Below are 24,744 nucleotides of genomic sequence, written 5' to 3' on the forward strand. Positions count from 1 at the left end.
CTACAATGTTCATATCTGTTGCCCCTCAATGTAAATGCTGTGAGATAATGACAACTTGGGTCGAGTGGCACTGAGAAGAAGGCGTTAAGATCCACTACCGTGAAACATGTGGCTTCTTTAGGTATGCTACTCAATTGATGCAGGGTTAGGCACTAATGGGAACTCTTTCTGTATGACGTCATTAAGTGGGTGTAAGTCCTGGATCATCCTACAGTTCCCACCCCTTGCTGTTTTAGTCTGGTGAATTGGATGGCACTATTATACCTTGTTGTAATAATGCTATTCTAGTTTCCTTTATTCCGGCCTTTGCCTCTCTGGACAGTGGATACTGTTTTACTCTGGGTGGAATTGCACCAGGTTTTAATTTTATCTTTATAGGCGTGACCCCTTGCAAGAGCCCTACGTCATGTGGGCCGGTAGTCCATAATTCTGGCAGTACCTTTTCCATATCTTCATCGAATATAGTGGGTGGTGCACGAACGCTAGCCGTGAGAGGGTTATGTATTTCTCTATGCTGGATCATTGTCACAAGGTACACTTATTTCCATTATGATTTCTCCATCAGTATCATTGTCAGTGAACAATTCTTCATTAGTCAAATAACACAACGCTATGTTTCTGTCTATACAGAACACTGTTCTCCACTAACATCCGTGCCTGTCCAGTCCTATTACTGCGATACGTTTGCTTGAAACTCGCACTGCTTCTATATCAATGGACATAATTGTCCCTGGTACAACATCTGAGTATACAATGGGGCGAACACAGTCAGATGGCACTCTCCTCTCCTTCCGTATTATCTCGGGCACTACTTTGGCAAGGACCTGTATCCCACAAATGAACATATCAACATCAATGGGTACCCCTCGTACTGCAATTTCATTGGTCATAGTGCTAATCATTAACATAGCCCTTACTGGACATACCCCTGGGGTGGAACATACCATCCCCCGCTCTGTAAAGGAGATGGTCGTATTCAATTTGCTCAGGAGGTCCCATCCCAACAAATTTATTGGCGAGTCTTCATGATACAAGAGGTGTGCTCGCACAGTCTTCCCTTCCACCATTATGTTTAAGTCTTTTGTGTATTGAAATTTTAAAATCGCCTCAGAACCCCCGCGTCTCCAAATTTTTTCCCGAGAGCGGGAACCGGCCTTCCATGAGGCACGATTTTTCAGCTCCTGAGTCTACTATAAAGATGAATTGTTTGTTGCCCATCTGCGCCCCCCCCACCAGTGATTCCTCTTCTGCACGAGGACTGGACACGCAAGTGCTTTCTGTGGGCTGTCCTAATCTGCGTATGTTTCTGTTCCTGGGACAGAAAAAACATTGTCCCCCACCACAGCTACGCCGCCGAAAGGTGCCGGCGCACCATTTGCGGAGGTTGCAAAAATGTTCGAGTTTCCCATTGTGTTCTGGCGTGCTACTGGTTGTTGCATCCCTTGCTGTTGGAGTTGTCTACGTGGCATCTGCTGTACCCTCTGCTGCTGCTTATTATAGCATTTTATGTTCTGCCCATTCCCATCCATTGGTAACCTGTAAGGACTGCCTGGATGTGGGTGACCATACTGCTGTTTGTTCCCCATGGGAGGCTGTCCTTGGTAATATCCCATTGGTCGCATTCTCTAGAAAAATGTCCCCACCGCCCGCAATTCCAACATGACCCCTGTGGTCTCCTCATTCCTTGCCCTCCAAATCCTCTATTTCCCATTCCTCCAAATCCTCCTCTCTGCCCCTGGTACTCACCTCGACCTCTTGCGGGTCTGCCCTACCGTTGGGCCCCTTCGTATTTCTCCTTTCCTGCCCATTGCTCTTGTTCGTTTGCAGACCACGCTGCTGCCATCCTCACTGGTGTATTTCCTGACCCCTCCTCTCCTTCCCCCCTGCCTGTCAGTGGGTTGCGCTGAATTCATCACTGCAACCTTCACTAATTTTGAACCAAATTTTGCTTCGTCTGCCAACCTTCTCTGTGCTATCTTTTTTCCCTTTCTTTGATCCTTCTACAATGGTGTACAATTATGCTCTGAATCTCTGGCCAGCCTTTGGCTTCTATCCCTGCTATTTTATCCAAGGCCTTCTGTACCTCCTTCGGGAACCCTTTTTTAATTATGAAGTAAAACAAGGCGGGGGATTGGTCCCAGACCGTGCCCGTTTCTGATCTCCACAGGTCTTGCACCCGAAGAATGAATTGTGCAGGCTCTGCCTCATCTCCCATAGTGCACTGCATTACTAAATGTAAATCTGGTGTATCTGGGAAGGTTCTCTGCAATGCATCCCATCCTTGTGCTCTTATATTGTTAAATGATGACCCGTCATGGCGGTCGCTGTTCATTGTTACTCCTGGGAAACCTGCCTTCACCCACACTTAGTCTGCTTGATCACTGACGGCAGACACTAGTAAACGTTTCACATCCCCTATTGCCAATGGTACCCCTGCTGTGTTCTTTTCGAATGCGTGTATCCACTTCCCCACCCGAAAGCGGAGGGAGTGGTTTCAACAGGTTATTTTTGTCCATCTGTGCCTAGGGTATGTAGTTTGGGCTCCCTGCCCACTCATGTATCAGAGGCATTTGTAATTTGGACTTCCTTTTTCTTACCGTTCCCTTCTTTGTTTTAATTACCAACATGTTTCCTACTCTTTGCCTCAACCTCCCTTGCCACCCTGGGAGCCCTCCCCATCCTCTGGGTCCATTGCTAGTGGAAGCGGGAATCCTGCCGCTGCAACCTAATCTTCATATTCATCTAGATCGCTCCATACTTCGTCTGTCTTCTACTTCCTCTTTCTCCCTGTCCCTCTCCCCCTTGGTTGTCTGCTGTTTCTGCTTGTATTATTCTTATTTGTTTGTTGTTTAAATGGAAGAAAAACTCTCATGATTGCCACTCGTTTTCCTGACCTTTTGGCACAATGCCCTCTGGCTGTGGAGATGGTGTAGACCCCCCCCCTGCTACACTTGGTGGAGGTGTCCGATCACTCACTACACTTAGTGGTGAGCGTGCTGTCTATCTAAATCTCCAGTTAGCTGCGCTAGATTCACTGGAGGGGCACTAGTTGGTCCATACAATCCTCCTGTTTCGTACGGTGGTGGGGCTGTGGCACCTACGGCTGTTGGGGTACTCGGTGCCGGCACATACCTGGGCTCACTATATCCCAATGCAGGCCTTGTCATTAACGGGTAAAGTTTAATGAGGTCATTGTCTCCTGTTTTTACTGAGCACTCCTCCGCCGTTACTCCCTCTCCCTCCGCTGGGGCGGCCTGCCCTTCAGAGGGCCTTTCCTTATTTGTGTCACTGCTCGGGTCGCTTCCTCAAACATTCCCCACAAATCTAGTACTTTGCGTCTGTTTTGTAGTTGCTTACCTCGATACTTCACTAGCAAATGGGTTGCTACAAGATCTAATACTTTTTTCTCAAAAGACCCTCCTTCTGGTCATGTTTGGGATGACCCTTCTCCTTTTATTTCTGTAAGCCATTGCTCGTGATACTTTGTAATTTTTTCGCTATATAAGGGGAGGTGTAGACAGATATGCGCTAATGGTGTCTTCCCCCATCATGTTTTTTCTCACTTATGTCTCGCGTCTTATGCTAGGGGTATCACACAATGTAATCAGAAAACCATTTCCAGTGTGATCAGTATTCGTTAACCCACACCACGTTAAACATCAACCTTATTTGCTTGCACCTTTGTTTCCGCAATCACCACATTTTTCAGCAATACTTGTTCAGTGAACATCATAATATGCACATACTTTATCGACAGACAAAAACAAATGACTTCAACATGTAACATGTACTACCTCCTAATATTAATTACCCCCTCTATTTCACTTCTATTCTCCTTTTCCCTTATTGCTATGTTTTTCTTTCACTCCCCACCTCTGAGCCCCCTTAGGCTACCTCTTTGAAGAAGTCTACCCACACAGAAACAGAATATTCTAAATAACTACTACTCCAAGCCTTCTAAATATGAGACTCCTACGTTTTATTCTCTTTATCTCCACTTATTCCCTGCACTTGTTGAGACAATGCTATGCAGTGCCGCCTTCTACCCCATTTCGGAGCTAGGTCTGTTATCTTTGTCCACAACAACCTAATGGCCATCTAAAGGATGGATAAGAAAATCTTACCTTTTACACTATTATCTCTGTTTTTACCCCTCCCATGGGAATCTCACAACCAGTACTCATGTGTTCAGCAGGGTGGTCAGAGAGCCTCCGTTCACGGTCTATCCACAATCTGAGCTGCACCCCAACCAAGCTGTGACCCGCCTCGGCGAGCAGTTGGTTGGGTATTTGCAAAGATGACGGGGACCCTTGGAACCTTTCTTTTTTGTGCGCACACTGGTCAACCGCAGAGGCGATGGTTTTGCTGGGGACGTCCCGGATCTCGCCGTGCATCTTTCGGGGGGTCACCAAATGTAAAGGCTCACTCCCGACTTACACATGCATATTCATAAAATATAATACACCCCAGTGGGGAATGGGACTAGGACAGGTTGCAAGATTAGGTAAGTTTATATAAAGTTGGCATCCAGAGAACTCTGCTGCCTCGAGAGTGCTCTGGCAAACATTACAGTTAAAAATAATTATAAAGAAAAACAGTGTCCTAGATGACGCAACTAACATAGGGTGCTACAACAATGCAGGATTTGCTGAAAGGCGAAGATGCATGTATCGTGTGTAGGCGCTGCTTCTTCTGGATTGGTTACCCAGATAGCGGGAGGGTGAGTGTCACAAGGTCCAGCTGCCTGTGTCCAGGAGGGGTGAGGGTTAGGTCACAGCGAGATGGAGTAGACACTAACTAAGCTGGCAAGAGAAACTACCATTTGATATATAATAAACGACAATCATTAGTATACCTTTGAATAAATATTAAAAAAATCTATACATTGCATGCATGCGATTACATCTTTTCATTGGGACTTTTATGGGGTCCAAGGCGTAGAGGGCTTGTCCTCTGTGATAACCTGGGCGATTGGGTGGGTCTTAGTACATCAAGGCAAGTGGGGAGCGTAATGACATGTTGGTTTTAGGGCACAATATACTGTGACAGAGGTCTGGGTTTTTTGGGGCGCTCTGGGGTGGCCTGCACAGCAGGGTCACACTTCTGGTACATCAGGAGAATACCTTAGGAGGGCACAGGGTTACATTGGCAGTCATTTTCCAACAGCGGGGGCAAGGGAGCAGGGGCAGGTTTGTCGATGGATGAGCTACAAGGCATGGTTCGAACCGGTTCACACACAGGACAGTGATCACAGAGGAAGAGTGAGATGGTGCATTGTGATTTGTTTCAATTATCCCCGGCGCATCCGTAAGAAAGGGAGTTGTGAAGCTTTCGGACTGGGAGGAAAAGGCGGGGGGCCATGAGCGCGCGGCGCTGCAGAGGGGAGAGAAGCCTTTTCGTATTATCGAAGTGAGGCCTAGTCCAAAGATGGAAGTCGGGTGTATCCGGCAATAGCCCCACTTATGCTAATGTTAGCATACGGGCAATGGAGGCATCCGCCACTATTGCACGAGCAAGTGGTCCATAACGTGCAAGGGGCCGCAAACGACCCCTCACTCCCACACAATAGTTTAATACGTTTTCTGTGTGGCACTTCAATTCTCTTGGAAAATGCGTAGGTTTGGTCAGCTAACTGATGCTTTGTGCTGGCCTTTAGAATAAAAATGCCCCATGTTCAGTTATTAACACTGAAATGTTAAGCACATGCGGTGTAAAAACAATGGCTCCTTAAATGAACCATCACTAATAAATGACCCCCACTTTAAAGGCTCTGTCAACACCAAGGGGCACATGGTGTGAGTCTCCAGAGTATCTTGGAGGCTGCGTTCCCAATATGCATTCTTTTGTTTAAACAAAAAAGGAATGCTCACCTTTTCCTCCACCGAGCTCAGACACCTTTCTGTGTGGGTGGGGCAGCTTTCTGTGGTGCCCCCCTCCGACTCCGCCTGAGCTATTTAGCTCTGCTGCCCGGGCAGTCACCTGCCCCAAGAAACAAGTCTGCTTATGTTCTTCCCGACTAGTGCTCCCATTACCAATGATGACAGAATGTGGATGTGGAATCTGGCACATAAGCTCTCGAAAATCAGATTTTACTGCCTTGATGGATCACTACTGGAGATGGAAACACTTGTGTATGAGCGCAATACAAATAAAATATATCATCGCTGAACCCTCAGACTGGAAGCCCCATGAATAATGACCGTTATTACTTTTTGCTAGGCCATCCAACCTGTCATGGAGGCCAAAGTGGACGATGCCACACTACATTTGATGTACGACAGAAAATCTCACTGTGCTAGTAATGGATTTATTAGCAACTCAATCTAGAGACAGCAAGGATAGTCTGGTAGTGCCAAAGTCCAGCGTACAAGAAGATCCAGGGAGTGGACAGGAAACCTGTCCATATAGTAAGACTATGAAAAAAACGAAAACAAACCAGAACTGAAAACAAATGTTGGGGCTACCCAACACCATGAGGACAAGACTAAGGATGATACCAAGACACAGTTCCAGGGAAGGATAAGTAAGCAGCAGAAACCAGAACCAATCCCAGAAGAAGTCCAGCAGGAAAACAGGGAATATCCAGTAGGGGAGCCAAAAGCACACATTATGAGGATACAGGGCTCAGATCTGCCTGTGATAGCAACAAAATCAGCAAGGGGCATCCACAGATGGCTCCAGGAACAGACAGAGGGTAAATTGGGGAGCAAGAACCAAAAACATGGAAAACAAGCACACAACGGTACTCCATTGTTGAGCACAGTGTCCTGGGTTAGCAGTGGGTTTAAGGTGTTTACGCAGCTCTGTTTTATGTGTCCCGTACGTGGAATCCTTTGCGCCCGATGTTGGAAAGACTGTGTTGACGTCCTGGGAGATGTGGGCCTTCCGCGCCAGTCGCTAAACTTTTGCATTCAGAATCCTACCACTTCTGCCACCTTTAGCACATTGGACCAAGTCAGAGGGTGAAAAGCAACAAGGATGGGATCCTCTTGCAGAGCTGTGTATTCGCATTTGGTGTCTTGTATTTTGCTCATGACCGTCTACATGTTTAATGCCAAGGGAAGTTCCTGTACGCAATCCCTACAATTCTGTTGGTGGCGCGAGTCACCAACACTTTCAGACTATATCAGTGCAAACGGATATTGGTGGCCCCTGCGTGGCCGAGGCAGTTCTGGTACTCGGACCCCCTCGCCCTCTTCAGCTACTCCAATCGGGTTGAAACCACACCAGAGTCTGCTGTCCAGGAATCCGGGTGCAGTACTGCACCACGGCCCAGCCTCACTCAATCCGAGAGCCTGGCTCCTCTGTTCTTCGAATTCAGACCCTTGTCGCTCCCAGAAGACTGTCAAGAGGTTCTGGCCCATGATAGAGCGCCGTCTACTTTGGTGTGTTAGAAGATAAGCGGAAGTGCTTTCAGGTGTGGTGCAGGAGTCGTCATTTGTGGCCTCCCACCAGCCGGCTGCAGGACATTTGACCACATCTGCTATCCCTGGCTCAAGCAGGCTTGGCACACGATCAAGGCTGTGACTTCCAGATACAACCAGTTTCCGGGTGTCCGTTCCCTTTGGACTCACCGGCTGGTGAAGGATATTTTGCAGGGGTTGTTCAGGCCTTTTCTGCCTGTCAAATGCCCAGCGCCCGCATGGGAATTAAATGTTGAACTTTTGAGGCTGATGAAACCACCCTTTGAGCCTCTGCACAGGGCATCCATCAAATATCTCTCTTGAAAGACCGCCTTTTTGGTGGCCATAACATCTGCCAGAAGAGTGGGTGAAATCCAGGTTTTTTCTTGCAAAGTTCCTTATTTGACATTCCACAAGGCTAAAGTCATACACACTAACCCTACATTATGCCTAAGGTACCATCCACCTTCTGAACCCGTGGTCTTACCAGTGTTCTTTGGCACACTTGCATCACCAGTCGAATGGTCATTACATTCCTTAGATGTGGTACATGCCCTTAAGTACTATGTTGCATGTACAAGATGATTCTGTCTCACAGACCAACTGTTTGTAACATTTGGGTCGTCTGGACTAGGGAAGGCGTTGTCTAAAACGTCTGCATCAGGGTGGATTGCAGCTTGCATTTCCTTCTGCTATCAACAGGCTGGCAGACCTCTTCTGGGCAGACCCCAAGCCCACTCCACCATGGCAGTGGTGGCTACTACTGCTTTCCTCACCAGGATTCTGCTGCTGGACGTTTGTGTAGCCACCTGGAGATTAGTGCACACGTTCACGAGATTCAACTGTCACTGATTCTGCAGCAGATTCTAGTTTTGGACAATCATTTCTACGGAACCTGTATACGTGAGGTTAGTGAGTCTCCAGTGGTAAGGTTCTGCATGGAACTTGCCTCTGCCCATGGGTATTGTTTGTTAATACTGCTTTGTGATCAATTCACTGCATCTAAATCTATGAAAGATCCAATGCTGGATAAGGAATACGTTACTTACCTGTAATTCCTATTCTCCAGCATTGGTATCGTTCCTGGATTCACATGCGACCCTCCCGTCTACCTCTTGGACTCATCTTTTGGCTCATATTGCTACTCGCGTGAGATTGCCAAAATCTGAAGATGGCTGACAGGGGAGGAGCGAAGATGTAGATGTTCCTATTGGCTGGAGCAGTAGGACCCAAAAGTGACTATTCTAGAGTAAAGTGACAAAGTCTAAGTTTAAACTGCTGTTACTGAGGATTCCCAGCCTGATGACTGGGAATATTCCTCATGTGAATCTATGAAAGATACCAATGCTGGTTAAAAGGAGTTCCATTTAAGTAATTTATCACATAATCTGACTTTGGGATCAGGAGGACCCCAATTAGACTTCATGCCTTTTTCCATTTAGAATGTGGTCGTGGCTTGTGAGTGCATGAGCAGAATCTCATGGTGGTGCCTTTATTCTACCTTCTTATGGAAGTGACAATCACTGTAGACTTATCAGTGTGTTTATGGGGGGGTAGGGAGAAGGTTGTTAAAACAGAATGAGACCATTCCATCCCTTAATTACCTGCGTACAGCAGAGCACTCTGTGTTGCATCACGATTCTTGTGCTGGAGGCCATCATTGTGACCTTGAAAAATCTCCAAGTGTGCTAGGTTGTTCGGGGGCAAGTGTCTGTTCTGTGCAACAGGGTAGGTATACCAATGATATAAGGATGAAGGATGCGTTATTGGCCTTTCAACAGCATGTTCCCTTTGATAACATTGAGTGGCCATTTAGATTCTGCATTGCTTTGTATTACACAGCCATGGATATCTGTTCCTGATCACGCATCCAGTTAAGTCAATCACCTTGACCGTAGCCTTCTAGTTATGCAGCAAGTCTATGTCCACCTATCTGATTTGGATGGTGTTAAATGATGGGGTGTGGAAGTTCCCAGTATGTACAAGTTGGTCAACAAACAGATTCTTCTCGATAGTCATTAGCTCACACACCGCTAGAATGCTTACCTTCCAACTCCTCGCTGTTATGGCCTGGAAAGGAGAGAAGGGGCAGAGGCTGATGTCATTGGACGCATAACTGGTAGTTTGACCCTGGTCATGGCTGCGCCTGGTTTTCGAATTCTGGGGTAAAATATAGCCCCTGAATGCCAGAAATAAAGTGGCCAGAGTGATTTGTGGTGTCCCATTGAAGCCTAAAGCCGGCACAGAAATGGTGTGGTCAGACATGAGGCCTATTGAACTAAAGGCAGACCTAAATCTCAAATGAAGAAGTGTACTTGGAAGTTCAGAAGTGCGACGACAAGCGCAATGCATTTCAGCAAGGAAAGAGAAATACGTGGCTTAAAATGCTGTTCTACTAAATCCATGGAACGCTATACTTTTACTTGGAGACCGATGGCATGTACAATATCTTCAATGTAATACATGATTGTGATCCAGAAATCTCAAATGAAACTAAGTTTATTGCAATTATAAGAAATAAAAGAACTTCCCTTTTCCTCATCCCATTGACAGTATGCAAAGCGAAGTGCCAACCTAGTTTCAAGGTGAACATGGTGTTCTCATATAATGGCCCAGTGTATGGACAATCAAGGAATCGGGTCTTCAGCAACTGTGAGATTAAAGGAATGACATTACACATGGATATAAGGCCCAGATACCTTTAACATGCTTTGTGTAAAATATATTGTGTGTAAGTTTAAAAGCCATGTCTTACAGAATTGTACATGCAGCTGGTCATTTCTACTGAAATAACACTTTAACCTCACCGACCTTTCCTCTGCTTGTCCCTGAGAGGGAGGTCTGGTTGTCAACAATCAATCGGGGTCCAATGCTTAAAAATACAAAGAAATACACTGCCATTGATGGAAACCACAGTGGCAATAGATGGTCCTTTTAAAAAGCGTGCGGTCAAGTTAGGATTTTGCACCAGGACGAGTCCTATAGGTGGTTCTTGGCTGTCTGCACGCAAGGGTTCAGTATGTTGTGACCGTAACAATAAATGCAATGGCTTTTTTACTTTTGTCCGGACCCAATGAGCAGTGCGCTAGCTAAATTAGATTGTACTTTCTTTCTATATTAATAGAAAACCGTACCACATCAATTACAATTTGCTTTTTATTGTGGTCATTGTCAGTTGTCGTCATTGGTCCGTCACCATACAGTATATAGGTTAATCATCAATAATGTCTTCATTGATTAGTCACCATATAATTTATAGGTTAATTTCCAAAGTTTTTTATCTTCACAAATGAAGAAAAACTATCTCTGCACAGGAAGGGCATGCCGACTGCAGATTCGTATAATCCGATTTGCCTTAAACATATATACATACATGTAAAGATTTGAAACATTGGGGTACTTGCCATCTTGATAGATTCAGAGTTTAAACATTCCAAACCCACATGTCAGTTTGGGATGACAAAGCTTTCTCCTCACTCAGCTTTCCTAACTCACACCCCTCAGCTCCTTGTCCTATTAGCACACAGATGGGAGGATGGTGGAGAGAACCAAACAATCCCATCCATGTGAATTATGACAAGTTTGTGATGTCATTTGCCCTATACGTAGACCAGTTTGCATCAGAACTAGTCTTTTTCACTTTATTCCAGGAGGTAACCTTCTGCTGTACTCTTGCGAGAAACACCCAAGCAGAGAGTCCCCAATCCTTGCAGTGGAGACCAGGAGACATATATGCTGACTGGGACCCCTTGGAGGAGCCAGAGGGAACTATACTTGACTGCTCTGCTGTTCCATGATGCCCACTACAAGGCCTCTCCTGTCAGTAAAACTATCCCAAAGCCATAGACTGTGTAGGCCCTTCATTTTCAAGTATTGTTTATTTCCTCATAGCTAAATACCCTGTCTGTGTAGATCCTTAGCATATTTAAAGTAAATCAATTAATTCCCCTATAGAAATCATGGGATGTTTGGTTAGCATTCACAACAAGCTCCCCCCAGTGTGTTTTGAGCCGGTGTAAGACATAAAGATTTGATTGACTGTTAGAAACCCCCCAATTTGGTACAGAAAGAGATGGTCCTGAATCCAAAAGAATTATTCCCCAAAACCCTGTTTCCAAGGGAGTGTGCAGGGTGCAAAATTAAATTCTACATCGATTACCTGCATTGTAGATCAGGTAAAGCCCTATATTTCCTTTGCATGTGTGGTGGGAAAAACGAAATTGCCCCTTGGTTCCCATTGTGCTCTGACCCAAATGTAAGGTCCTGCCTGTTTATTTTTAGGTGTGGCAAAACGATTTTTCAATTGTTTTTCTTCCCTTCATATTGTGCCTGTAGGAATAAGTGAAAAACATTTTTTTTGCCCTTGAATCTGTTCCAAACAGTGCATTGCATTTTGCAAACGGAACCCAAAACGATTTCCCCATTGTGTTCCCACTGTCTGCCACTTGCCTTCAAATCAGAGGAGTTAAGTCTAATTGCTTGGAGGGTGGGGGTTGCTGAGAGGAAAAGGATTATAACAAAATCGGCAATCACTGTGTGCCTTTATATTAGTTTTTTCTGTATTTGTCAGTGATTTGAAAAGAAAAGCTGCAGGAAATTGTGACTGTATGTCTTAGTATTATCTCTGTGTTGGTGCCAACACTTGTGTGTAGGCGCGTTATAAATGCCATATCTTATCCTATCATTCCATTCCAGCTGTTGTCTTGATACACTATTGCTCTATCGTCACTGTGTTGTTGCAAATGCTTGACTTGGACTTTATGGACTTGTTTGATCCTTGGTGCTTTTCCTGTCTCTCTTCTCATGCAGGATTTCCTCTGCATCACGTACTCATGGTGGTGTATCCTGCTATGCCCATCTTCTCCAGCATGGGGTCTGGCATGGATTCACATGCTCATGAATATATTCCCCGTCAGGCTGGGAATCCTCGGTAAAGAGAATCATTATCAGTTTCGTTTCTGATCTGTCTTTCTTAGTAACCAATCACTGGTCTCTGGGTCATACTGCCCCCAGCCAATGACTGCCCTCTCCCTAAGCCCCGCCCCTGGCAGCCATCCTCAGATGTTTATTGCACGTTCAAGTGTTGGGAGTCCTCGTGCTATAGCTCTCAAACTTTTACTGTGTTTTGCGTTTTTTCAAGGATTTTTCGAATTTTTACGGTCAATCGAGCCTCAAGCTCAGTTTCTACTCCGATCAACGGGGACCCGTTTCTGAATTTTCTACGCCCCTCAAGGGCAAAGTTTTCGTCGAGTTACACTTCTTGGAAGATTCCGGAAGATCTGAGGCCTACCTCGTGGACATGGCCCAGGACAAGGGAAGCTTGACACCCGGATCCAAGCTGTTCAGGAACTGCCCTGGATGCGGATTACAGAATGTTTTCAAGGAGGACGAGCATTCGAGATGCCTCTACTGCCTTTACAAAGACAAGGAAAAGGACTTTGCGTTTTGCAAGAACCTGTCGGACGGACTGAGGGATCGTCGGTCCCGCCTCACCAGCTGGCTGGAGAAGGGCCCAGCAGGTGAGAAGTCAGAGCGGTCTACTAAGTCCTGTGAGGGTGGCCCGCCGAATGGGGGCCCAACGGAAGGCAAAGCACCGCGAGTCCGCGGGCACCGGGAGCGCCGAAGGGTTGGGCTCCTCGGCTACCAGGCAGGCCGCACTTTTACCAATGCCATCAACCACGAGCCAATGCTCTGGCTCAGGAAAGAGAAAATCCGAGAACCCGGCTAAGCTTCTGGAGAGGCCCCGGTTGATCTCGAAGGGATCAGCCGAGGGGGAGCGAGGCGGTGACCCCTCCCCCAAGGTGAAGGCCTCAAGCGTGCCCAAGGTGGTGAAGGCCTTGATTCACCCGGTGAAGGCCTCTATTGAGGGAGTCGCGGCGGCCCTGGCGAAGCCTGTGGAGGCTAACCCAGTGGAGGTGACCTCGGGGCCCAGAGTTTCCCTGCCACCACGGAGGAAATAATTTTTTCAGCCCATCGATAAGACCCCCATGAAGACACTGGTGGAAAAAGATGGGGGGCGGTGGCTGACACGGATAGAGCCTCTGAGGAGGAGCTGGTTGACGTTGTGCAGGGTCTCAACAAGAGGTTTGAGGAGGTCCCACAGGGTAACCCCGAGGAGGCAGACCAAGAGCGACGGTGGCGCCGATGAGACTCCCCTGGAGGAGCAACCATCGCGCCTGCCGCAGCCGGTGCCCGAGCCTCAGGACAATTTGGTGGCCATTTTGATGGCAATTCAAACCTTCTGCACGGAGATAAGGACGAGATTGCCCCTCACCCCAACGGACGACCCAACGGAGGGCTTCCCGACGGGCCCGGCTCTGAACAAGCGGAGGAGAGTTCATCCTCCGGCACGCTCAGCCTTCATCTCCTTCCCCTGTCTCAGGGGATGACACTGGAACGGATACAGCCACGGCCACGACTGGGACGGTGGTGACAGGATTGGCCTTCCATCACCACTCCCTCGGGCCTCCCCGCCCGACGAAATTGGCGCTCTCCACGCCATGATTGCCAGGGCATCCAAGCTTTTTCAGCTCTGCCCTGAGGAACAGAAGTGGTGCAAGATGGAAGACAGTCCACGCGGTACAATTGATTGACATCATCTGGGAGGAGGGACTTGCTCTCCTGAAGAACCCGTCCATGACGCCTGCCAAGAGGGATGGGTACGAGAAGTAGTACCGGGTCCCCGATTCCGCACCTTTGTGCCTTAGGGCACAGCTGACTTCGTATTCAGTCGTCTCAGCGGCGGCCAAGAAGGCGGTGGCGGCGGGGGCGTCATCCTCAACTTCGACCTCCCCACCTGACGGCGAGGGAAAGAAGCTGGACGCCATAGGACGACGAGTCAGCTCGTCTGCGGCAACGACGATTAAGGAAGCCAACGCCCTAGCGATTGTGGCCCGCTATGACAGGGAGCTGAGGTACAAGATCGCTCCCGTGCTGGACTTCCTACCGGACAACAAGAGGTCGGAGGCCCTGGAGATCCTGCAGCAAGGTGAGGTGGCGTCGGACCATGCCATAATGGTGGCCACGGATATTGCTGACAACAGTGTTTGCCTTCGACGGCGGGGATGGCTCAAGGCAACTGATTTCCGCCAGGACGTGCAAACCAGAGTTTTGGACATGCCCTTCGACGGGAACAACCTGTTTGGAAAAACAGTGGGTGAGTCACTTCAGGCCATCAAGACCGACACGGAGACGGCTCGGGCCTTGGGAGTGTTGCAGCAACAACGGCCACCCTTTCGGAACGCCGGAGGCAGACAAGGTGTCTCCAAGGGATCCAGCGGCGGCTCCTTGACGTACCGCCAGGCGGCCTGCTCCTCGTCGCAGGAGGCCTAAAGAGGACGTGGCAAGTAAGGAGGATCTTGTTGTGGCCAAGTTGGCAAGGATGCCTCCAAGCAGGACTGAACCGGCCGTAGCGTCGGGCCCTCACCTGAGCACCCAGGTGGGAGGCCGGCTGGCGAAGTTCGTCAGCGTGTGGGAGTCCATCTCCACTGACTGTTGGGTGCTGGATGCCCTGGCCCACGGGCACTCTCTCGAATTTCTAAGGAAGTGCCCTGCATTCCTCCCGTGGCCAGGAAGGAACATCGTGTCCCTCAACTGCTGTTAGAAGTAAGGGCGATGCTCAAGAAAGGTGCCATTGAGCTCGTCCCCAAGAGGCTCCGGGGCTCTTGAGTATACTCAAGGTACTTTCTCGTCAGAAAGAAGACAGGTGGTTGGTGCCCCATCCTGGACCTGCGGCGGTTAAACAAATACATCAAGGTGCAAAAGTTCAAGATGGTCACCCTCCAGCATTTGCTGGAACAGCTGGAGGAGGGCGACTTCCTATCGTCGCTGTACTTCCCCCATTCTAATAGGACACCGAAAGTTTCTCAGATTCGTAGTCCAGGGGCGGCACTACCAATTCAAGGCCCTACCATTCGGGCTGAAGTTGGCACCCAGGGTGTTTACCTAGTGCCTCGCACCAGTGGCGGCGCGGCTGCACCTGCAGTGGATCCACGTCTACCCTTACCTGGACAATTGGCTCATCCGTGCAAGGACAAGAGAACTCGCCGTCAAACACACAGCGGAGACCATCCAAATTCTCACAGACCTGGGATTCTCCATTAACTACTCAAAATCCCACCAGGTCCCGTCGCAGGTCGCACTGTTTCTGGGAGCCAAGCTCGATACAGTGGTGCGATTGGCCTCACCGTCGGAGGAAAGATAAAGGCCATCTTGGGCAAGGTGCAGCGCCTGCTGGCCACAGACGTGGCCAGGGTGAGATAGATCCATCAAGTCCCTGCTCGAAATGATGTCCTCATGCATCCACCTGGTGTGCCTGTGCAGGCTACGGATGTGTCCTTTACAAGAGTTCCTCGACGCCCGTTGGATACAAGCGACGGGCAGCTTCGAAGACAGGATCCCGCTGAACGAGGCTTTCCGCCAAGCGATCCGATGGTTGGGCACCCGCGTGCATCTCGCGGCGGGCAAGGACTTTCAGACCCCGGTACATCAGGAGACGGTGACGACTGACGCCTCCCAGGAGGGATGGGGGGTGCACATCAGATCTTCACGCGAGAGGCCTTTGGCTCCTGGAGGAGAGGTCACTCCACATCAACATCCTGGAGCTCCGAGCAGTGTTCTGGGCCCTCGGGTTGTTTCTCCCGTCCCTCAAGGGCAAGGTGGTGAGGATCTTCACCGACAACACCACCACGATGTTCTACATCTGGAAGCAGGAGGCACCAGATCCCCAGCCCTGTCCAACGAGGCCCAGGATCTGTGGCACTGGGCCATCGCCCAGGGGATGTTTCTGCTGCTCTTCTATCTAGCAGGAATAAAGAACGTCATTGCCGACTCACTCAGCAGGGAGCTGCGCTCGTGCCACGAGTGGGAGCTGCGTCAGGATCAAGTCGATCGACTTTTCCAACGATGGGGCAAACCCCAGATCGACCTGTTTGTGATGGCGACGAACTCCAAGTGCCAGAGGTTCGCCAGCAGGTTTCCCCAGCCGAGGAGCATGGGTGATGCTTTCTCGTTCCCCTGGGACGGCCTGTTCCTGTATGCGTTCCCTCTGTTGCCGGTGCTGCTCCGACTCAACCAACTCAAGAGGTCCCGGTGCAGGATGATCCATGTCGCACCGGCGTGGCCGAGACAGATCTGGTTTCCTTCTGGACTTGTCAACGTCCCCCCCCCCCAGTCAGACTGACGGACTCAGATCTTCTCTCCAGAGAAGGAGGCACCATCCTCCATCACGACCCGGAGTCACTGAACTTGCCTGGCTCCTGCAGCACGAGTTTGGAGGGTACGATATCCCGGCGGACTGCAAGGAGGTGCTTGCAAAGGCCAGGGCGTCCTCAACTCTAAAGCGCTACGGACACAAGTGGAAGAGGTTCTCTTTCTGGTGCCGTGCACAGAAGATTACCCCTCGAGAATTATGGCCCCTGAAGTGCTGCCGTACCTGCTGTCGCTGGCCAAGGCAGGGCTAGCTCACGCTTCCATCAAGAGCCATCTTGCAGCGATTTCACGTTACACCAGAACTACGGGACGGTCATCCCTGTGGTCTCATCGCCTGGTGAAGGAATTTATGAAGGGACTGTTCCGATCGTTCCTGCTGGTTAAGGCTCCGGCCCTGGCGTGGGAGCTCAACGTGGTGCTGACCAGGCTCATGGGGCCGCCATTCGAGCCTCTGCATGCAGCACCATTGAAATTTCTGTTGTGGAAAACAGCGTTCCTTGTGGCCATCACCTCTGCACGACAAGTGGGAGAGATGCAGGCCCTATCCTGCAAGCCTCCATACGTGACTTTCCACGAGACGAGGATGGTGCTGAGGACGCACCCCTCCTTCATGCCCAAGGTGCCGTCGGACTTCCACCTCAACGAGCCCTTGGTGTTGCAAGTTTTCTTCCCATCACCTTTGTCGCTGGCCGAGAGGACTTTGCACTTGCTGGATGTAGCTAGATCGCTGAAGTTCTATGTGGACCGCACAGTTTCTGGAAGACATCACAGTTTTTTGTGAACTTTGGACCTGTGAATCAAGGAAGGCCCTCTCGAAGGCCTCCATTTCCAGATGGCTCTTCGGCTGCATCATGCACTGTCATCGGTTGGCAAACCGACCTTTGGCCGTCCGAGAGCCCACTCGACCAGAGCGTTCGCTGCTACTAGGGCGTTCTTGTCTGGTGTGCCCCTGCTGGACATCTGTGGGGCTGCTACGTGGAGGTCGACGCACACCTTGACGAGATTCTACTGCGTCGACCGTGATTCCAGGGAGGAGTCCAGGGTCGGCCAAGCAGTGCTGCGCAACCTGTTCGCCTGAAGGTGGGCCTGGTGAGGAGGTAAGAGTTGCTTAATGTTGAGTTTATGTAATGCTTAATGTTGAGCCTTGCCACCTCCCGTGGTTGTGCATGTGTATACTGCTATGTATTCTTATATTCATGAGCATGTGAATCCATGCCTGACCCATGCTGGAGAACAAGTTACAGGTAAGTAACTTGTTCCTTCTTCCTGAATCCTGTCTTGCATCTGCAGTTTCCCTGCAACACTGGTATTACTGACTCCTACAACTCTATGGTCTCTCCCCTCTTGCTTCTCCACTCTTTTCACTGCTTACTCTTGTTCTCTCCAGTGAGACAACGGGCACAGGGCTCCCAACGATGGGATACATTTAGGGAAGGCCTGTTTGTATGCATGGATGTTATTTATGTAGCGCAAGCAATCGAGAGCTGTTCATGCATGGAGGATAACTCGTATGTTGTGGCTTTATTGGTTTCAGGCTAGAGTGGAACCTGAGTAGTGCAGCTAAGGTTACAGTGGCATTATCTGAATTTGTAATCTGAAACTTCTCTTTCCTACCCCAGCTGCTTCATACACCGACAGCTCAGACGATGAAACTTCGCCACGTGACAAGCAACAGAAAAACTCCAAAGGCAGCACTGACTTTTGTGTGAAAAACATCAAACAAGCAGAGTTTGGGCGCCGAGAGATTGAAATCGCAGAGCAAGGTTTGTGTTTTCATTCAGGCAGCTTTTCATTTGAAACACGCATCTAAACAAACCTCTCGGTTCTTAGATTGCAGCTGGTTTTTCACTTATTGTACAACTAAAGGATCGGTCTCCTTGGAGCCTGCAGTGTGTCCTACCTGCAAGATGCACGAGTATGGAGCAAATTACAAGGGGATTGCGGCAGTTTTGGTCCCCTTTGCATCACGCTATTTGTGGGGTTGTGCCTCGTTAGTTATGCCCTCTCTAGAATCTGTATCAGGAACTTTCTTCAGATTTGCACTGTTGCCCCTTCTGCTGTCAAATAGTAGTAACTTACTCCACTGTTGATGACACCAGCCTCTATTCCGCGCAGCAATAACATATCTAATTTGAAGGAAGTGTTTAGAACTGGATAGTATGCACGATACATAAACTCACTTGTTCATTACGTTTGACCAGGGCAGTGACTTTACCCGTATATTACTGGACATATGTTGCTAGTTCTTTCTCGCTGCTCTTAAATACATTTTTATCCCTCTGATGCAGCGAAGGATCTGCTCTCCATCCCATAGCATTTTAGACATGTCTGTGCACTACACAAAAATACCCGTTGTTTGCCAGACATATCCTTAAAAGGTGTCAATAGGGCAGATGCAAGTTTTGACTTGGAAATAACTTGTTGAATTAACCTAAAGTCACATGAATTTCAGGGTTAATGCGTTCTGTCTTCTCATTGGTGTTGAAAGCCTTTTAATGCCAACGGTTGCAGAACCGTAATTGTGGGAACAGTTGTAAGATGCCAGCCCAATTATTATTTTGTGCACACTTTAAGTGGTGTCCATGTATCAGTTCATCTGATAGTTGTGTGTATATTGTTTCAGGGTTGAGCGACTGTTGCTATTATGTGAAGTCGGTTCTGTTTATTCCAAATGGATCGCCATGTACACTGATCGTCCATTGGTAATTACCCTGCTCTACTGCACTACGTCTGTATTTTTTTTTTTATAATACTGACTAAAGTGGTCACCACTTTTTATTAAGTGGTGACTGATCGCCACCTGTTGGTCGTCAGGTTATATTTGTCATCGGAAGAGTACAATGTTAAAATTCGACCAACTATATTTGTGGCCCTTTCTTTGCCTTTTTTCTTGTTTTTGGATCTCTCCCTCATTCTGTCATCCTTTTTTCATTCCCCTCCTCCTTTCCTTCTTCCATTTGCTTGTCTTGCTTTTGTCTGTCCATTTCGGTTTTCATTCATTTCCTTTCTTCCTTCCCCGTTATCTTCGTCTCATTTATTTCTTTTTTATCTTATTTATAGTGTAGGCCTAGCTTAAGAGCAGCTTAGCCCCTACATTCTTTTCTTTTTCCTGTCATTTGCAGGTAAATCGCCTCGGCACCTCTTTTCCAGCTCCCCACCCACCCCACACAGTACTTGTCTTTCCATCCCCAATCCATTCCCAAACCTAACCCTGTTCTCTTATCATGGGGCGTCCCTTCTGAAGCCCCCCTTTCCGAGTCTCTTCTCCTCTGCTGCTCCCTGTTCTTTTCTCCTGCGCCCCAAATAATTTTCCTGCACAACCCCCAGATTTCCACTCTCTCCTCAACCCTGCTCCCAAATTACCCCCCCTCCTTCCAATCAATCCCCATTAACTGTTTTATTCGGCTAATAGGTCGAACACCTTAATCAGTCGACCAGTCTTATCCTATTGGCCAGTTTATGATGACCAAATTGAAACAACTATAAGTTGCAGGATCAATAAGGTGACACAAAATCTGCAAACCCTATGCTTGGAGTGGTATTTCCATGCACAGTTAACTCGTTACATGTGCCTGTAAAAAAAGTCCAATTGAAGGTTGTTAAATTTAAAGGTGCATTACTTTCAGTTATTTGTGACGGGCTGAAATCGGAGGTTCTGTTCCATTCGGCCAATGCAATGCAGGGCGACATATGCTAGATGTAAGTAGGATGAGAGCAAGGAGCTGGGTGGGCCTGCTGGTAAAGCCAATGAGTTGTTGGAAGCTCAGGTGGTCAGTAAGGTATTCATGTAGATGGCTTGGGAATTCCATCCAGGGTGAGGACATTAGCAGGTGAATGGGGGAGAAGGTGATGGAGAGAGAGAGAGCGCGCGTGTGGCTGAAAAGTGATGGATTGATGGTAAATTCCAATAGTCCAAGCTGAGGTCACAAAGGGGTGAATGGCGAGGGGGGAAAGGAAGAGGAGTAGAGGCAGGCTTATCGACAAAGGGTGAATTCCAGCGGCCCAGGGTGATGTCAGAAGGGGGTGAATGGGGAGATGGGATGGAAAATTGACATACAAGCCCATAGCATGCTCCACATTAATGAAGTGAAGCAGAGTAGTTCAATGGAATGTCCTGTACCATTGGGTTTGTAGACTTCAGTATTTTTGACTGCATTCAATGGTCTTTTTGGATTGTGGCCCTGTGCTGGCCATCTAATCCACTACCAACTGCATGCCTGCTCTCTGGCCAAACCCAATTCCTTCCCTAGAAGAAGAGAATGAATGAATGTGAATGGAGAGTGAATGTGTTTCCACTCTCCATGTGGTTTCTCTAAATAGTTAGCTAGTTTCTTCAGGGGGCAGACAGTTCCCGTCATCTTGCTCCATTGCACAGCTCACTGGGAGCTCCAAGTAGTAGCCATGTTTGGTTGGCTGACCAGCCACATAATGTGTTTCCATAGTCTTCTTTTTAAAAGTGGGCACTTTGTTCTTGCACTTATGGTCGAAATCTACCAATTACATACATATCAACAGGTATGTGTGGGAGTGTGAGGGATTGGGGCATGGGGTTGTGTGTTAGAGGGAGTACGGGGGACATAGTGCCTGGAGACCATGAAAATGGCAGCGGTCCGCGGTATAAATCACAATAGCATAACATAACTGATCAAATTAAGTATCTGCCCTGAAAATAATTTTACGTTTTTCTCATACATAATTATGGCTACCCTGAGATCCTAAATGCGTTATAGTATTTAGTGCAACATACAAGCTCAATGTGATGGCAGTTGAATCTTCACGTGCCCATTTCCAGTGCTTCAGCACCATTCATCAATAACTCTGTATGGACTAAGGATCACCCAAGGCCCAGTACATCCCATCTCCCAGTGACCATGGAAGCCTCCACTTTGCCACTCAGTGCCCAGCAGACCCTGTGGCTTGAACAATTGGGTGGCCCTGAACTACATGATTGGGTCTTACCTAGCGTGCAGTGCATCTAGCGAAAGGCAGTTGCCAGATCTTTCCACACCCAGGCAATACACAGTACCCATTGCCACACTCCTTCCCCTACTCTGCATTTCACAAACCACTCAAAATCGGTCTTGGAGCACAAAGTAATGCATCCACTATGTGTGGGGACGTAGTGGGAAATGGCAGCAACATGTATGTTGGTGTACAAAGCCCAACAAACCGCTCCTCTACCCACAAGATTGCTCCGGCCCACTTTCACTGCTGTCCCACAACTTGACTAGACCCTCTCTTAAAATATTAGCACTCAAATTCAAAACAAACCCTGTATTCAAATGGCTGGCTGTTGAATCAAACCATGTAAATCTTTGAAACTATAGTGCCAGCAAGTAACTATGCAAACACGGTAACCTAGTAATGACACAACGCAACTATTAAATACCTTAACGTGTGCCAGATACTAATGGCTTCCTGCACGTTCACCTTATCGAAGTATGAAATAACCCTATTAACATACCCAGAGCTGATCAGTGCCAGAGGCTAGGGTTATGCATTTTTCTGAAAGTAATTTTTAGAAAGGTCACGATTAGTTTGAAAAAACAGTAAAGGTTTAATGAATAAATGTCAGTTCTAAAGTTAGAGTCCCAAGTATTTTGTCTATAGAAAATGAATAAGCAAATCCTAGATGGAACCTGTGCCAACAACTAAGGAAATAAGCTGGGGTAAAAAAAAAATCGCAATGCTTTTGGTCCACTTGCCATACTAGCTATTAAAACTTCTGACCTCCACCAAGCCGTGTTCAGCCTGCCTGCCCCTTTGATGTAATTGGTACCAAAAACCTGCATGCTGGAGCTTCAGCCAAGGTAAAATCTACTTCCGACGAGCACACAAAACTAGTAAAGTATCTTGCAGTGGGCCTCTGGAAGAGATTTCTTTGTTATCCCAAACCTCCTTACATTTGTTACTAAACCTCACAATGGATGCCCCTGGAAATGGCACCAACAAGCGCAAACAGCTATCCAGTCGCTATTCCACCGATGGTGCTTTACATAAACTGTCAAAAAATGTAAGCCTAATAAATGTCAGCTCAGTATATGAAAATGACTCCCAAAGCCAAACACGATGCAGGACCATCAACCAGACGTAAAAGCTCTGACAGAAACATTTGCCAATTATACACACCTATTGTACATCTGCCTCCCATTCCCCACGAAATAAACGCAAACCGATTCTGGGGCAGGATGGTTGGCACTCGAAGCACATGAAAGACACCACAGTAATATTGAAGTTGATGCTTTAAAAGAATTGGTATATCACCAAGAGCACATAGGCCGGCAACACTATGATCAATATGGTGGTAACATATGCACCCCCAAGCTTTCACATCAAATTCATAGTGATGGGCATAACTAATGATCATCACTCAAAACCTTGCCTACAAAATTCCCAATGGTATGCAACTTTAATGTATGGATAGACGGCCCCAATAAAATGCAGCCCAAGAATTCATCAACAGCATGAGCAATCTGGTTTTTCACCAATGGTTGCATTGACTATCTCAAGAACATCCATACTCTCGATGCCCTCTTTTAGTCTAGTCCTATGTCTTAACACACTTTTCATGGCCAAGCCTGGATCAACCATTGATTAATGTAAGGAAAACATGGTATCAAAGTAACAGACACAAGTGGTCACAGTTAAAGGGTGTTAATTAAACTGTAAAAATTGGTGAGCTAAACGCCTAATCTAAAATGGGAGCAAGCTACGACCATCAAATAATACAGTCCTAGTGTAGTCTACTCAAATAAAAAGGGCCTATAGAAAGAAACCTATTGCCAATCCTTAGCGCTATACTAAAAAAGAGTGCGGGATAATGTTTACAAGAAAAGAAAAGTGTCACAAAAGAAGTCAGGATGGTATGGTCTGGATCTCCTTTCCCCACGTTTGAAGCTTGGGGCAATGTGGAACCCACAAGCACAGCACACCTCTGGGCTTCTCCGGTCCAAACTCCGTTCCTTTTCCAATATCAGGGTCTTCTTTGCCCAAGTCTCTCTTATGCAAATTCTCTTGCTTCAGAGGGCCTGATATGATAAACAACAAACAAAGCTCCTTGCTTCCATAAATTCTCCACAACTGGCGATTACTCTTCACCCGAGGATTCCCCTCAGCCGGGCTATAATCTTTTGCACAACATTAGCCTCCCCCGATCCTGCTCAAACCGCCAACTCACTGTGGACATCCCGCAGTCAGGTTCACGTTTGTCATCACAATGTAGTTCCCTGAGCTTTCAATTCATCGTCGCCTTCCAGTATTCAGGAATCTCAATGTCTTTTTAAACAACTTTCTCTGGGTTACTTTCTCCCCTTTTATTTGGGTCACCCTCGTTTGGGCTAAGACCTTCACCTACTTTCCAAAACACTAGTCACATTACACAGACTTCCGAAGGGCGAGCATGTCTCGCTGGGTCACTATGGTAAGTGTAGGGTTCACTTTAGCATAACCTATGCAGTGTTCCCCTCAGTAACACAGTTCACGTCAAACGTGAGACTTTCGACTGTACAAGGGGTTTTGGCTTGAGCCATGTATGACCACTTTGACATTTCACATCAACCTCTCCTAAGGCCTCTTGGTTCTTATAGTTCTCTCAATTGGCCATATCCTCCTTGTTCAAGAGCAGGGCCTTTGTCGGAGTCTTTCGAATGAGTGCCCACGTGGCGCCGACCACTCTAACGTTGCTACCTCGTTTTTTCAGAAAAGACCTTGGTCTATTATCTTTCCTTTACACAAATGTTGCCACTGCAACCTTGAGCTTAACACAGTCCTATCGACTATCGGTTTCCTCCGACTCCCAGGCTGTGCTGAATTCATTGGCTTTTCTTCTGTTGGAGTCATGGACGGTACACAGTGGCCAACTCTTCCCTGCCCTGGCTATCCATGCGGGAGGGCCCTTTGTAACGTTTGCATCTGCCATACAAATCGTCAGCTGCGATTCCCTGTCTTACGATTCTTTCATTGAAGGCTTTGCAGTTCTGGGTTGGAAAGGGCAATCCCTTTTTTGTCCTTTCAGTTTCCACTGCCTTTTTCCTTCGATTGAACTGCCATCCCGGAATGGCTGCTTCCTCGTGCATTCGGGCTTGCTCCAAGTGTGCTCTCATGCTCCACCTTTTTATCCCTGTTGGGAAGA

At 47.8% G+C, this 24,744-nt stretch overlaps 1 protein-coding gene across 4 annotated transcripts in view; it reads left to right on the forward strand.

Moving 5' to 3' along the window:
• Window positions 1–24,744, forward strand: part of AHCYL2 (adenosylhomocysteinase like 2) — a 1,110,190-nt gene that overhangs the window by 429,276 nt on the left and 656,170 nt on the right. For all 4 annotated transcript variants that reach the window (XM_069629580.1, XM_069629582.1, XM_069629581.1 and 1 more), the window contains one exon: window positions 18,233–18,376. In XM_069629580.1, coding sequence (XP_069485681.1) covers window positions 18,233–18,376 — 144 coding nt within the window. The remainder of the gene's footprint in view (window positions 1–18,232; window positions 18,377–24,744) is intronic.

The sequence above is a fragment of the Ambystoma mexicanum genome, chromosome 12, assembly GCF_040938575.1.
Source record: "Ambystoma mexicanum isolate Mex_15411 chromosome 12, UKY_AmexF1_1, whole genome shotgun sequence".
Taxonomy (NCBI): domain Eukaryota; kingdom Metazoa; phylum Chordata; class Amphibia; order Caudata; family Ambystomatidae; genus Ambystoma; species Ambystoma mexicanum.